The following is a 16,856-nucleotide window of genomic DNA, read 5'->3' as shown; positions in this document are numbered from 1 at the left end:
TGAAGTGGTTTGGTCATGTCACACGCTCCTCTGGTCTTGCTAAAACAATCTTACAAGGCACAGTGAGGGGAGGAAGAAGAAGAGGCAGACAAAGGAAGAGATGGGAGGACAACATTCGAGAGTGGACAGGCATGGAGCTGAGAGACACCCTGAGAGTGGCCGAGAGACGCGAGGACTGGAGAAAGGTGGTTGACAAAGCTTCGAAGGCGCCCCAAAGGATTCAGAATCTGAGGGATCGGTGACGGTGACGAACGACATCAACAACAAACGTATGCTCGCATTCTAAAAAACGAACAAGCAAGTCAGGTGAGTAAACAAACAAAATGAAAAAGACAAACAAAACAGTGAATAGGTATACATAGCCATTATGTGCCTTTTTTCCTTCTATAATCATCCATTCATTTTTTTTTAACATTTTATTTTCATCTTTTTTTTTCTTTTTTATTATTTTCATTTTTCATTTACTTTTTTTTTCTCAAGGCCTGACTAAGCGCGTTGGGTTACGCTGCTGGTCAGACATCTGCTTAGCAGATGTGGCATAGCGTATATGTATTTGTCCGAACGCAATGACGCCTCCTTGAGTTACTGGTACTGATACTAATACTCATAATTATGTACACTTTGCTTGACTGACTGGCTGCCGGATTGACAGAACGAGAGAAATGTGGGTCCTGCTGATTTTCCTCACAGTTACTGCACACTTTATTGATACTAGATTCTTGTTGACATTAATTTTTTTTCTTAAGGACTGCTCCATTTATCGATTATTTTTGTGTTATTGAATATAATTATGCATTACATATAGACTAGATGCATGAAACATTTAACCTATATTTGTGCGTACCGCATGCATGCGTGCGTGTGTGCGTGTGTGTGTATGATCTCATTGTCTGTCTGTCTGTCTCTGTCTGTCTGTCTGTCTGTCTCTGTCTGTCTGTCTGTCTGTCTGTCTGTCTCTCTGCGTGTATCTGCATTCAGCTCAGCATGTGTGTGTCATAGTATATCTGTGCAAGCTTGCTGGTGTGTGTGTGTGTGTGTGTGTGTGTGTGCGCGCGTGTGTCTGTTGCGTCATCGCTGAACTTGTGTTTCATTAGGGCCAAATCGAAAACGTCAACATGAAGTGATTTACATAATATAATTTCTGTGCAAATGCTGCGCGAATCCTAATCATAAACTTAGTACTGGTGGGTGAATGCATGCTGTGTTTGACAAACGTAGATTACGTTACAAAACCTACACTCTGGGCTCCATCTCTCGACAGTCACTTTTCATATCATTATTAAAGACGCCATGCTTACACTTGAGTACTTTCCTTGTGTAAACACGTGTATTGTGCTCGTCTGTCAAGGTCCAGCTAATCTCTTAATTGCCTGAACAGAGCACGGGGCATAATTTCATTGGTCGCTGGAATATGACGTCAATGTGTCGTTTAATTTGCTCACGGCTCATTGAATCCTAGACGGGATGTCGACCAGCCAGCCAGTTAGACTGGGTTGACACAAGGGAAAAAAATAAATAGAAAAAAAGAAGATCTAAGATAATAAAAAATATAAAAATAAAAGAAGAAGAAGGAGAAGAGCGGAAACGATATCAAATATTAGTGGATATATATCAATCTTGTGCACATTGTTTGACTGACTGGCATTGATTCAAAGACAGAGAAATATTGGTTCTCCTCATTTTTTTCTCACAGTTAATAGGCCTACTACCCTGGTGTGTGGTTTATTGATGATTATTTCTGTGATATTGAGTATGTGCATTACACATCGTGAATAGAAGTATTTAAACATTTAGCCTCTCCCTCTGTGTGTGTGTGTGTGTGTGTGTGTGTGTGTGTGTGTGTGTGTGTGTGTGTGTGTGTGTGTGTAAATAGAAGTATTTAAACATTTAGCCTGTGTGTGTGTGTGTGTGTGTGTGTGTGTGTGTGTGTGAGTGTGTGTGTTTGTGTGTGTGTGTGCGTGCGTGCGTGTGTGCGTGCGTGCAAATGTGTGTGTGTGTGTGTGTGTGTGTGTATGTGTGCGTGTGTGCGTGAATGGAAACATACACCAGTATGATTCCAACATACATGAATTGTTAAGGTCATGGGAATACGTTTCACTGAAATTCTAGAGAACCTTAAAGTCTCCACCCTCCTCCTCCTCCTCTTTCTGTCTGTGTGTGTGTGTCTCTGACTCTGTCTCTGTCTGTCTCTTGTCTCTCTGTCTCTGTCTCTCTCTCTGTCTCTCTCTCTTTCTCAGCCTCCATGCAGTGGTGGAATGCCGACAGTTTCAAGTTATGATGCACCCCGGCTATGCATATGACACAATACCATTGGCAGAGTTCTGAAGATGCTATCGTCGCGGCATCAGTGAAAGCTGGCACAAGAAACACACAGATTCGCAGTCATTGGGAGGTTCCGTTTCGGGATGGTGTGGTTTCCTTGAAAAAGTCACTTTTCTCCGATTTTACTTCACCTCACCCGCGTGCGAATGGGTGACTTAGGGATGGAAAAAAAAAAAAAAAGAAAGAAAGGCTGGTGGAGTGGACTGGTCACTGCCTTAAGCCGAGCCCAAGACACACGAATCATGCACTTTCCTTGTGGCCCGGTAAAAGGTCAACGATAATACTGAGTAATTTAGTAATAACAAACTGAAGAGGAAACGGGTTGATTGGGTGTGTGTCTTCAGTTTCACTTCTTGGTTTCAGTTCAGATAACTGCGAAGCCGGATTGTAAGATGATCGAGCCGTACAACTGATGATAATAGTCATCAGATGCGGAGAATGAAATGAAGAGTCAAGTAATGCAGCAGAACCATTGTTTAGTCTTGTTAGGCAGGGCGGCGGAAGCACGATAGTGATGCTTTTCTATCGTTTATTTATTTTATTTTATCTATTCTTCCTTTTTTTTAAAAAGAAATTTCAAAAATATTTTTTTTATTAAGTTTTAAATGCAATGACAAGAAAGGAACCACACACACACACACACACACACACACACACACACACACACACACACACACACTGGCACGCCGCGCACGCGACGCGCGCGCTCTCTCTCTCTCTCTCCCTCTCTCACACACACGCTGCGGCACACACACACACACACACACACACACACACACACACACACACACACACACACACACACTTCTTCCGGATGATGCCCAGGGTCAACCAGTTGACCATTATCGGCATTTTGTGGTGGTGGGTTCCGGTTAAAAAAAAAATCAAGTGGCAGTGAATCAACAGAGTGAGGCATCAACAGTCTCCTGGGGCAGGGCAATCCAATCACGGATTGTTTTTGGAAAGAAGGCATTCAGCCTGATGTCCGCTCTACAGGGGATTCTGTCAAGTGTTCTGGTGTGAGCCCTTCTGGCCCGTTGTTGTTGCTGGTGGAGGTGTGGGCACTTGACTTTGGTCATGCCCCTGCTGATCTTATAATATAGCATGACCAATCTGGCTCTCCTCCAACGCCGTTCCAGGGTTTCCCACTCCAGTGTCTGCAGCAGTTCGGTGACACTGTCCTCTGGAGTTTATTGAGGACAAATCGTGCTGCTCTTCGTTGGACTGGACCGCTTCTATTTTGTCTATCTCTTTCCTGGCGGTGGGGTCCCATGCTGTACTGGCGTATTCGAAGATAGGGCGTATCAGGGATTTGTAGGCGAGTGACTTTATTTTGATTGACGCCTTCCTCAGGTTCCTTCGTAGGAAGCCGAGTGTCCTGTTTGCCTTTGTTACCATGCTGTTGATATGGTTCGTGAAGCAGAGATTGGACTGGAGTATGACTCCAGCCGGTGACCGTGCAGATGGTACTCCTGAGGACTGCTGTTTCTCCTCGTGGTGCACGTGAGGACACTACATTTTTCAGGATGGAATTTCATCTCCCATTCATCTTCCAAGGCCTCTAGTTTCCTCAGGTCATCTTGCAGAGTGTCAGTCGTGGTCTCTTGGGGCAGTGATGAGACAGTAAACAGCAGTGTCGTCTGCGAAGAGGCGAGCAGGGGATTTCACTCGCGATGCTAGGTCGCATATTTATACCAGGAACAGGTATGGACCAAGCACTGAGCCCTGCGGTACTCCTGATCTAACCGGAGTGTGCCCAGACCTCTCAGTTTCCGTCCACAGCCACAGACTGTCTTCTGCTATCCAGGAAGCTCTCAATCCATGAGTTGGTGATGTTTCTGACGCCATAGTGATCAAGCTTATGCAGCAGGAGAGAATGATTAACTTTGTCAAACGCTTTGGTAAAGTCCATCACCACGACGTCAGTTTCGTCTCTCCCCTCAACGTTGGCAGTCAGCTCGTCGAGAAACTCCAGGAGCTTTGTCTCACAGGAGCGGTGGCGGCGGAACCCGTGTTGTTCAGTCGCCCAGTATGTAGTTCTCTTCCTGAGGTGAGTCACGATCGAGCTGGCTCACTACTATGTGTTCCAACACTTTACAGGGCAAACTAGTCAAAGATACCGGGCGGTAGTTTGCTGGGTTGTAGTGTTCACCCTTCTTGTAGATAAGGCGTGACTGTCGCCACTCTCCAGTCATCCGGGGCCTGTCCTGTGTGCCGGAAGGGAGCTGACTGGTAGATCTGTCATGTCAGGATAGGGGCCACTTCAAGGGCACATTCCCTGAGGACTCTTGGTGGCGCCAGACCATCCGGGCCAGTGGCCTTGGTTGGGTTTACTCAGCAAGGACTCGACTGAGCTTGTGTACACCAGCTTCAGTCCCCTCTGTTGCCCTGCATGTTGCATTTATTCAGTTGCCGCCGCGTGAATTGCTCAGTCTGGTGTGTATTTGTCTCCATTGCTGACCTGAGTGCTGTCAAACTGAGCGTTGACAGCTTCAGCCTTTGCCAAGTTTGGAGTCCGTGATCAGTTTACCCTGAACCTTGAGAGGGGCTACTCCGGAATTAGAGGACTTTTGGTGTTTGACGTAAGTCAGTCCAGAAGCGTTTGGTACAGCGGGGCCGTGCGTCTTCTTCCGTGTGTTCTTTTGCGAAAAGAGGCTCCCTGTGTAATTCCGGAATGTAAGCCGGAGTTTTCAGTCTTTGGATTTCCCTCTCCAGGACCTTAAACTGATCTTGGTAATGAGCCTGGCACCTCCTCTGAGTGATCTGCGGTCTTTGATTCACTATGCAAGCCTGGTGTGCGGCGGGGGCCGGCGGCCGTGGGTGTCTTGTGTTCCGAGTGTGATCTACTGTCCCTTGTTTTTTTGTTTTTTCCATTTTCCTTATACTTACGGTCCCTTTTCCTACAGAGACGGCGCAGTTCAGGGGTGACGGAACCAGGGGCAGGAAGCCTTTGGTCTTGCTGTGGGGGATGTTCTTTGCCATGCTTGCTACACTGCGACTCAGTGAGGTCTTGAACGCTATCACATCTCCTCAGTCGATTGGGGTGTTGTCGTCCATGGCGTCTCTCTCTCTCTCTCTCTCTCTCTCTCTCTCAGGCTCACACACACACACACACACACACACACACACACACACACACACACACACACACACCGCAAATAAATAGAATAATAAAAACATACAGTACCACCACCACCACCACTGCCGCCAGTTTCAGTTTCAGTTTCAGTAGCTCAAGGAGGCGTCACTGCGTTCGGACAAACTGCCGCCAACAACAAACAATACTGACTGAAGCAACAACGGAACAAACACCAATAAACGCACATTGATATTTTCCTGAACAACGCGAACAAAGTCCATTTAAATAGATGAAACAAAACTACATATGAATTGCAAGCGTTGCGCGATGTGTGCGAGCAGGATATGGTGTAAGAGGGGTGATGTGAGGTGTGAGGTGATGGGGGACGAACACACTGTGGCTGGGTGCTCAGACGGGAGATAACCGTCACAGAGAGAATTTTTTAGTAAACAGGGGAGCAAACTCTATTGCTTGACACAATTTACTGACAACAGGTAACTTCGAAGAAAAAATATCTCGGCGTTCTGTAATTGTTTGAGAAATTTGTGCACGCAAGTATCAGTTACTGCATGAAAGAATGACCCTGATTGTTACGTAAGTTTAATACGAGTAATAGTAGCCTTTTGTAGGTCAGAGCTTGAATAATTTAATTGACGATCAGTCGCCATCAAATCGCGCATGGAAGCCGTCAGCCGACATATTTTTGTATTTTGTTTTGACGCATTAGAAAGGAAGATAGAAGAACAGTCTGTTGCTTTTTATTTTGTGAATATATAATTGATATTCGATCCATGTACATAACTCAACATATTTCGTGGACTCGCTCAGCTTGAAAGTGGTATTTAATCGGACTTTGTTGTCCTAGCCTGCAAGAACTGATTGTATTTTGTAATCAAAAATAAAACAATGAACAGGGAAAATCCAAAGTCATTCAACTACTGACTCGATCACTTTTTGCATAGTTGGTATAGCCTTGGCTAAAGGTGTGACAAAAGTTAATAATATTGAAAATGTTTTACAGAAGTTGTTGCATGCTAATGACTTTTTTTCTCCTTTTCTTTTGAACATGTATTGATGTGAAAATAACGGAATCACATGACCTAGTTGTTAGAGTCCTCCTTCCTACCCAACCCCCCTTTTTTTTCATAGAAACATAATATGTTTTCTTTATTAGCAAGTCTTAAACTATGGTAAAAAAAAAAAAATCTTGAATCCAGCGAACAGGTTGCAGCTCATGGTCTGCCATGAATCAGTCAACTTTTATCTGATTGTTAATTGAACAAACAAGATTGTTAATCAATTTGATTCACTGACAACAACAATAACAACAACAGACTTGAATAAAGATATTTCTTCAACAGTTTTGCGAAGAGAAATAAGCTATTTTGCCAAGTTTTTGGTTGTTGTTTTTGTGTGTGTGTGAGTCACTGAGTGTGTGTGTGTGTGTGTGTGTGTGGTATTGATGGATAGTAACAGTCCTTTGAAATTCAGTCTCTAACTTCTACAAAATCCTTTCATTCTGAAATGACTGAAATTATCAGAAATGCTCCAGAAATACCTTACAGACCACTTAAAAGTTAAATCTGTAAATCAAGGTCAAACTGGTCAGATGTATTACTAGTGATTAGTATTATAATATTCAGTCTAGGTCCCACGCCATTTCGAAAAGTAGGAGAGAAAGAAAGAAGAGGAAAAACTTAAGATGAGAAAAGAAAACACATGTTCCAGCTGTCTGTATGTAGTTTGTCTTGTTGAGCACTGAACTTGGAGTGAGTTTGAATCCTTGATATAGTTCTGCTTATTTCATCAAGTTGTTCTTGATCATGCCATTGTAGTTAGCCCTACACCATGGTACCCTCCTTGGATGATTATGCTTAAGGGCCTGAGGTGGATTTTGAGGTTAAACTCAAATGAAACATGAACAAAAAGAAACAGAACATGAATGGCAGACTGGTCATTTTAGGCTTTAACCAGTTCAGTGCCAGGGAATTTGTAAAAGAAAAAAAGTGCTCTCCCCTTGCCAGGGAATTTTTGAAGATTCAGGGGTAATAATTCAAAAGGAAAAAAAAATCTAGTACAAAAACTATACAAGATACAGAAGCAAAGCAACCATTTTTGTGATGGAAAATGAATACAATGGTTTCTGAATCTGATTTTTTTCCCCATTTATTTTGATTGTAGAGAAATATTCAAGCATTTCAGAGTGATGTTAATAATTTTTGTGCACCAAAAAAGTCTATTTCCACCTCCATAGAATGGCATTTGAAAAGTAAACAAACAAAATACAACTGGGAATAGCATGCTTAAAATTATACTGTTATAGTCAGATTATACCTGAAGAAGAAAATAAAACAGTTTATAATAACAGTTGCAATGCTTGTGTTGTAGTTGTAAATGTGTAAGTGAGTAACTGTCCCAACAATGACAAACAAGGGTTTTGTGAAAAAAAAAGTCAGTCATGTTCTCAGAAACTGAACAGTGAAGCATATTTTTACACCAAAGAGCATTCCCTGTTTAGAGGGGGTAATTCTTTGATGATACTTTCTCTTTCCTGGTTGCAGTTCAGCCCATAGAGTGTCTGCTATGCATCCAGTTTGTCTGCTCTACAAAGGAGTTGGTCAACAAATCAGTGACATAAGCATGAAAAAATAAAATCACAAGATTCCCGTCCACTGTCTGTCAACCCAAGGTATCATGAAAATTTTGGATGATTGGCTGTTGTCCAGTCTTCCAGATGAATACTGTCAAAGACAGTTAACTGAAATCATGGACATGCCCGTTTGCCATGCCTTCCATCTGGTTTCAACCTATTGTCTCCACTCTCTCTCCTCTCCTTCCCCCTTCCCTTCTCAAATTATGCTGAAGTACTGCACCCTTATTGTCAGTCATTGTCACTTGCTCAAAATTGATGTCTGATTAGACCGATGTACTGGACAAAGCATCAAACATTGCTGTCAGTTTTGTCACTGTCGTCATCAGCTTCAAGTTCAAACCAATCATCAGACAAGATAGATGCATTTCTCATCGTTATTTCCATACATGTGCACAGCCAGTTGTGTAAATCCGTTGACTGGGACCTCTTTGTCAGCTGGGCATAGTTTTGGACATTATTTTTGCACATGACCAAACCCACTTTTCAGGCTAGGCACGCTCGACGAACTCCAGTTCGTGAAACATTATCAAGAAGAAAGGGGTCCTCAGCCTGACGTATGCTCATTAAATTGGTATGTTTATAATCCAGACACATGATACTAACCGTTCAGATTCTGTTTGTGTTCACTGAACCATACTTTGATGAAGGAAAAATCGGAACAGATGCAGGACATCAGTGGATGTCTTAAAGGCACTATGGCAACATTTTTTGTAGGATGTCAACTGAAGTCTTATAGGAATTCAACTGGTTGAATTATAACTCACAGATTGGTCTGCCGTCATAATCTGCTGTACACACACACACACACACACACACACACAGAGTCTGAGTCTGTTTATTTATTTATTTATTTATGTACGCTTATAGTTGACTTCATCACGTTTTTTTGCGCCTTATACATATTATTAGTAGTGGTAGTAGTTATTTTTTTATGTATTTATCTATTATTTATTCACCCTTTTTTTTCTTCTTTTTTTTTTCTCAAGGCCTGACTAAGCGCGTTGGGGTTACGCTGCTGGTCAGGCATCTGCTTGGCAGATGTGGTGTAGCGTATATGGATTTGTCCGAACGCAGTGACGCCTGCTTGAGCCACTGAAACTGAAACTGAGTCTGTATATCCCCATTTTATCAAAAACTCAGTCTGAGAGTCAAACCTATGGTGTTTTAGGTTCCAGGTCACAATATGGTATAATGAAAATTCATAGATATACACCCATTATAGAGTCTATGTTTTGGTTACAGTGTTCATCAAACTCAGTGCAGTTGGTAAAAGCAAGGACATAAAGTGATAAACCTTTTTAAAAGTCAGGTTAGAGGTCAAAGGTCAAGGTCACATCTTGTGGTTTACTAATATCCTGTTGCAAAAATGAGATGCATATTTGAGGTGCCCCTCACCAACCTCTACACCCCTCCCCCCACCCCTCCCTTTTTTTTCAATCCCATAATTCCTTGGATTAACTGTATGTCACACATGAGTCTTGAAGGTGAATTCTAAGCAGATAATATGCACACAAAAAAAATCAATAAAAAAGAGAGAAAGGTGGTATATATAGTATGTAGGTCACAACATTCTCAGAAAATCCTGTGCATTTTGTGTTGTAAAGTGCATTTTTGTGTTATCTGCAGGCCACTGTGATATAGAAGACAGAATAGAATGTCAGCATCGCAGCCTCAGCCAGGGCCTTCAGGAAATACATCAGGTTCTAACCAGAGCCGACCACGTCCACCGAATTCACAGACACCCCCGGATAAAGACCAGAAGATACCACCTAAAATGACAAAAAACTTGAGCACCAGTGCACGAAGGTAATAGCTGAACAGAGGAGAATATCTTGACAATGTTGACATTGATTGATTGAACTCTCAGCCCAGGGCTGGCAGGGTTGAGTTTGTTTGAGTGTATAATTATTCATCTTTTACTTGAACTTATAATACAGAATTTACACCACATTTGTGGTACTTTTCAGTTAACCACTGTATATTTGATTAAGACAATAAATGCAATAAAACAATTATAGATAGATGGATAAAAAAGAGGAATTAAATACTTCACTTTTTTTTTTCATAAAAAGATTAACTCTTTTAAACAGTATTTGGAATGACAGTGGCCAAAACATGACTGACTACAACATATCTATTGATTCCTCTTTACAGTGGAAAAGTTTATGCATGTCCACATAAAATTGGTTTCAGACAAGTGGTTCCATGATACATCATTTTTCTGTGTGAAAAGAAATGTTTTCTATTACAATTAATTTCAGAGAGGCTTTGTTCGTCATTTTAAACCATGCCCTGCTTCACATTCCAAAATACTTTGTTTTTATCCAGTTTTGTATTAATGTGTCTGTTCTGTTCCAGATTACAACGTGAACTGGCAGAAATAACTCTAGAACCTCCGCCTAATTGCAGGTATGAATAAATCATTGTTGTGGTAGTTTTGGGTTGTTTTTTTTCATGAAACAGGAAGCTAGTTTCCTGATTCTGGCATCTATCAACAGTTAAGAAAAAAAAAAAAAAGGATTTGACAGACAGTTGGAAAAAAATAATGTTTTTTCACGTTGCAAAGAGTTGGAAAAAATATTGATTTTTCACTCTGTGGAGCTTTTGGTCTCAGGCAGCTGTTCAGTCCATTTTGTCTGCTACAGAATCACCTCTTTAGATATGAAAACATAGCTGTCAGAATGCAAATTACTTTTTCTAAGAACATGATCTTAGTTGAAACAAAACTTGTTTGGAACTGCATTTTTTTTAAGGGGCCAGTCTGAACATTTATAAAGGATATGAATACATGCACTCACAACAGTTGTGCTTGATCGTTTTCAGTGCAGGCCCTAAAGGTGACAACCTGTATGAATGGGTCTCCACCATCCTTGGTCCAAAGGGGTCTGTGTATGAAGGAGGCGTGTTTTTTCTGGATATCCACTTTTCTACAGACTACCCATTTAAACCACCAAAGGTAATAGCCACTGGTCACTGATACCGTTCTTTCTTTCTTTCTTTTTTTTCTGAATAAATGCTTCCTTCTGGTCCCACAACAACAACAACAAAAAACTGTTTAGAAATGCTTAAATTTTTTTTTAGAAAGCAATTCTGTACAGACCTAATTTGTCAAAATGTTTTTATCAGTTTTTATGTTTGTGCTGATCAGTATTGAATTGAAAGAAATCTTTTGTTTTTTAATAGAGTAGAGAATGTTTCAACACCAAGTGATGTGGTTATTATTATGACTGAAGACTGGATGATCATAGGCTTCAGTTGGTTCCCACTTATAATAATATAACTAATAAATTTCAGATTTATAGACTCTGATGAGAAGACTCCTATGCAGTTGAGTCTTATTGAATTGGGATATCACATGTATCTTTTATTGTTAATTTTCCTGACAAACACAGTAGATATCTGTGTCTCTCAGGTAAGGTTGACATTGGTGTTTATCATCATGAACGGAAGTGTAGAGTATAGCCCTGTCACTTGGTCTCAAACCTAAACTGGACTCCAGAGTAGCAACATTCTATACCTTATTTTCCATCTTGACGGGGAAAAAAAAGATTTCTTTAATTCTTTTTCCCATTGAATTTCCCCCATTGTTCATGGCCAGTGATGAACTTGTGTCAAAAACTGCAATATTGGTAGGTTCATGGTGATCATTACAGGAGGGGTATGGAGATGGTCTCTTTGACTTAACAGTGACTGTAATCAGTTGTGGTTTTTAGAAGGTGGTATCCTGTGTAGGCTGGATCAGAACAAGCTTCATTAATAACCTCCACCATGACTCTGTGGCAGTGTGGGGTCACTTCTGATGGTTGGCCCTGTGACCTCACATTGGTAGTTGTCTACAGACTGGTTTCACTGGAACTGCAACAGAATGGGTGTGGATGAGGTTGTGTTTGGAGATTTCAGGAAGAGCAGCATGAGAGATGTGTTATTGAGAGTGACAGAAGATTGGGCAGCCATAAAAAAAAAAAAACCAAAAAACCCTAACCACCCGTAATCTGATTGTGATTGTTTATGATTTTGTTTTTGTCTTCTCAGGTTGTTTTTCGCACACGCATCTACCACTGCAACATCAACAGCCAAGGGGTGATCTGCCTTGACATTCTGAAGGACAACTGGAGTCCTGCGCTGACCATTTCCAAAGTTCTGCTGTCTGTCTGCTCCCTGCTCACTGACTGCAATCCTCATGACCCTCTGGTGGGCAGCATTGCACAGCAATACACAACCAACCGGGAGGAGCATGATCGCATAGCTCGCCAGTGGACCAAGCGCTATGCTACGTAGACGCTGGGGGGTTGTCAGACTGGTGGACAGTGTGGGTGTGTCCGTGTGGGTGTTTGTGGATGTGTGTGTTTTAAGTACTTGAGTGAGCAAGTGTGTGTGTGTGTGCGTGCGTGTGTGTGTGTGTGCATGCATGTGTGTGTGTGCATGCATGTGTGTGTGTGTGTGCAGAGGGGAAAGAAAATGAGGAGAATAGAATGAAGAATGATAAAGCCAAGGGTTCTTTTTGTTGCTGTTGTACACCAGTGCCTGTATAATGTCAAGTCAACTGTGCAAGTCTGACATTGTGAAGACAATTGGGTATTGTGATTTTGATATGGTGTACATTTGATATTGTTCCTCTGTTGTGGTACATATGGAGCTAATATATGACATACTTAACTGCTGGCCAAAGCAGTCAAATAAAGTTTGGAAACTTATGTTGCATGTTATGGAAACGGTGTTTCATATAAGGACGACACACCCTTTACATTAAAAAAACAAACAAAAAAAAACAATAAATGACAGATAACAGCATCAACCAGTAATGAAGCCAAAATACTCTGCTGTGTGTATGTTGGTATCTGCAGTCTATAATTTTTGTTAATTGATAAGCATGCTCTGAAAGTTGGTATGTCATGAAATGACAGAATACCAGGACAGTTTGATTTCCTGCCAAAACGTCTGTATATCAGCAGACATGCATGAGACCACTGTTGCTGCCAGTGTCTGTTTCTTCTAAGGTTGTTTTAAAACTATATATCCTCTTGCGATTTCAAGGTGTCACAGATGCGAATCATGATGCTTAGTGTGATTAGATAGAAACCACGATATACTGACCACATTTCATAGAGAGGACAGCATTGTAAAAAAACAATTATTAAGTGAATACAGCTATTTATGCATTACATTTACTATGTTTCTTTGTTTTCACACTGATGAATCTATGCTGGAAGTATTAAACAAGCATGGGACTTTAATTTGTTGTATTATAAAACTAAGGAAGACGAAATATTGCAAAGTAAAAATGTGAAGTTTCTTCTTTTTTTTTTTTATCAGTTTAATTTTTATGTTTCCCATTTGTATCCAAACATAAATATTTAGAGACTGGCAGAGAGAGCTTATATACTTGACGTCTGGAGAATACAGTTTGCGTGCCAAATTAGATATGATGATGGCTGTCTCTAACTGGATAGCTGATTCAACAATTTATTGCTAACAATTTTTTTTTAAGTATTGTGATAATCTGGGGTATTTGTTACTTTCCTTTCTTTTTTTTTCAGATGGACAGGTATGGGATTGGGAGGTGTGGAAGGAGTGTGTGGACAGGGAGGTGTCGTGAGGGGATTGGATGAAAACATTCTCTTACCCTGAACCAAGCTTCTTCTGGCTTTAAGAAATCATAGTTTAGATTTAAACGCTATGAGGAGGAGGATTTTACATCTGCGCATCTTTTATGTTTTCTTATGACAACATGTTAGATGAAGAGGATAAGAAAGTAAATGAAAGTTGAGCTTTAGTCTACCCTGTTCTGACTACTCATGGTAAGCATTGGTTTAAAAATGTGGATTCCTGCTTTTGGCCCAGAAGAAAAAAAATCATTCTCCAGATACACACTCAGCCATTTGAAAGCAAAAGAGGAAGTGGATTGTTGGAATTCATGTCCAAAACCATAATACCTCCAGTTGCATAGGTAAGGTAGAAATTATACTCTGGATAGGCTACTTGTTATTTGCAGATATGAACAGAAATAACATTATTATGTGTCCGGGTGCCAAATGTGACATTGTGAAAGGGTTAAAAAAAAAAATTCTACAGGCTAACTTGTTTAAAAAAAAAAATAAAAAAAAAGCATTTGCAACATGTTGTAAAAGGTCTTAAAGATGGTGACTGATGTTAACAGCTAAAGTTAAAAGAGACAAATGTGATTGGTGCATGTTTTTATGCATGCATTGGTTCACACATGCATGCACACACAAAACACCCATCCCAACCCTTTGTGAAGCACCCCCGACCACCAAAACCTTCTTCAATTATATGAATGGGATCTTTCATCACTTTCCTGCTTTATTTTTGAAGACAACTTATTTATCTGTACACCCTGTACTGTCACTGAATTGTCAGATTGTTAACTTCAGTTTATCTGATGGTTTCAGCTCTGCTGGACTGCACTGATGATCAGAAATGCTGTAATGTACATAATTGTGTCATCATGTGTTGATCATAGGCACAAGATAATCCTTCTGTCAACCAACATACGTGTTGCCCCTTAAAACTAAAAATAATATATCTTGTGTCTTTTTAAAAAATTGATGTGACAGAAAGGACTTTTTGATTTACCAGCATCCGACAGACCTGGAGGAATCTGGTGAACCGTTGTGTGCTGCAACCCAAATGACTCTTCATGGAGTTAAAGGGAGAAGAAAAAGATGTGTACTTTGATTTAAAGATTTCTATATTCATTACTAACAGAAACAATTAGCTGTGCAGCTTCTGCCCATTCTGCTCTTGCAACATCACAAGAAGCCCTTCAAATGGTTGAGCTTGATACTTACAAATCTACAGATGATGATCATAGTGATTATGATGGTGATAGAATATCTGACAGTGACAACAATGTCAGCAAAGAAACAGCTCTAGCAGATGACACCAGTGACAGTTCTGTGAAGGACATGAAGTTGGTATTGATGAATGGAATGGAAGGTGCTGTTCCTCTTGATACCAGCATGCAGGAAATGGATAGGAAAACTTTTTTCTCCATCTTTTTATTTTTTTTTTTTTTTTTATCATTTTTCCACTGACATTCTGCATACTTCACCAATATTCCTTTCTAATCCAGCATTGATCACATGCTGCACTGAAATACATGACTGGTCACATCCCTTCCTATTCATGACTTTTTCCTCAATTCCACCTTTTTTCACATTAATAATTTTTCAGAGCTGTTTCTTGACTGTTAACTTCTGAAAGTGTGTGTGTGTGTGTGAAGAAGAATGCACTGGTTGCTAGCAGTCTGATAAAATTGTCATGAGATGTGACTCATCTGCTCGCTGATCTGAGGATAAGGGGAGTGAAATTTCAGCATTTTTATTTAATCTGTCCCTAACAAACCCTGAACATTTCATGGCATTTAAGTCCCAGATTTATTAGTTTATATTTCATTTTTTTATGATCACTGCAACTGCCAAGTATACAGTCAGGGAAAATCTGAAGTTATGTGCATTTACATTATAAAGTTAATGGTGAAAGTACAATTAAAGGGAAAAAGTGAGGTTCATATTATTGGTCAAAAGAAGTTAATGGAGGTGGTGAGGTGTACAATAATGTGTTTTTTGTGGGTTTGTTTTTTTTGGGGAGTGAAGGTGCTGGGGGGAGGGGGTGGGGGGATTCTCAAGGGGAGAATGGGATGGGGGATGTGGTTTTGTTCAAATGAAAATGACATTAATTTGGGGCAGAGGGCTTTCAACCTAATTTTTAAGAAGGAAACATTAAGTTGATTATAATGAAGGAATATACCCCCGAAACGGGGTATGGCTGCCTACATGGCGGGGTAAACACGGTCATATATGTAAAAGCCCTACATATGAGTGAACTTGGGAGTTGCAGCCCATGAACGAAAGAGAAGAAGGAATATCAAGTAAGGAGGGGTGGAAATGAAGTTAAGGTTAGTAGGGGTGGACATAACTGAGGAAATTCAAGTTGATGAAAAGGTGGATAGTGAAGTGATTATTCAAAAGGTAAATAAAGAGGTTAATGTTGGTGTTACCTAAGAGAGGGGAGGATGGGGTTTAATTCTAAGATGAAAACTGAAAGTGGAGAAAGGAAAATTGAAACTGATGTCAGCAGGATTAGGAACAAAATAATAGGCATCATTTGTACCTTCAACTAGAACTTTGGAACATTATTTAACTTAAAGTGTACAGTACAGAAAGCATAGTAAGAAAACTGCTGTGAATTCAAGTCACATATTTTGTGTTTCTGATGCCCCCCTGTGAAAGCAACATTTGAGCATGAGTGTTGACACTGGAAATAAAAATGTTCTGTAAACTTAAACTTCTTTTGTGTGTATGTGAGAGAGAGTGTGTGTGTTTATGGTGGTGAATATGTGACCTTTTTTTTTTTTTTTTTTTTTTTTTTTTTTTTTTTTTTGCTGGTGGTTCTAGTTTTTGTGTAACTGTTTGTTTTGCTTCATTCTCAGCTTAAGAATTGTTTGAATGGTTTGTTTTCCTGTACCAAATGATTTTGACCATCAATGTTAATTCTGATATATTTCCATTGATCTATCCCTCTGCAATCAGAAATCAGAGTGATTAAAAAAAGAAAAAAGAAAAAAAAAGAGTTCCCCACAAAGAAAAATATGTAACTCTTTATCTTGCATTCTTTGAACACATATTGGTTTTGAAATGAACATAATAGATGATAAGGGAGAGCATGTATTTTGCACATAATTTTTACAGATACAAACAGATATATATATATATATAATCTGTTTGTATCTGTAAAAATTATGTGCAAAATACATGCTCTCCCTTATCATATATATATATA

The 16,856-nt window shown here is 40.2% G+C and overlaps 1 protein-coding gene across 2 annotated transcripts; it reads left to right on the top strand.

The window, feature by feature from the left end:
• Positions 1–5,815: 5,815 nt before the first annotated feature.
• On the top strand, positions 5,816–16,379 carry LOC143292829 (ubiquitin-conjugating enzyme E2-24 kDa-like). Of its 2 annotated transcripts, none has more exons than XM_076603440.1 (5): positions 5,816–5,895; positions 9,681–9,860; positions 10,413–10,463; positions 10,878–11,010; positions 12,087–16,379. In XM_076603440.1, exons 2-5 carry the CDS (start codon positions 9,709–9,711, stop codon positions 12,330–12,332), a joined length of 582 nt encoding a protein of 193 aa, XP_076459555.1. In that variant the 5' UTR covers positions 5,816–5,895; positions 9,681–9,708; the 3' UTR covers positions 12,333–16,379. The 2 variants fall into 2 exon arrangements, with proteins under 2 accessions (XP_076459555.1, XP_076459556.1); XM_076603441.1 differs by having other exon boundaries at positions 5,877–5,995.
• The last annotated feature ends 477 nt before the right edge of the window (positions 16,380–16,856 follow it).

This window comes from Babylonia areolata, chromosome 18 (genome assembly GCF_041734735.1).
Source record: "Babylonia areolata isolate BAREFJ2019XMU chromosome 18, ASM4173473v1, whole genome shotgun sequence".
In the NCBI taxonomy this organism is placed as follows: domain Eukaryota; kingdom Metazoa; phylum Mollusca; class Gastropoda; order Neogastropoda; family Buccinidae; genus Babylonia; species Babylonia areolata.
This window is presented reverse-complemented; position numbering and strand designations above follow the sequence as displayed.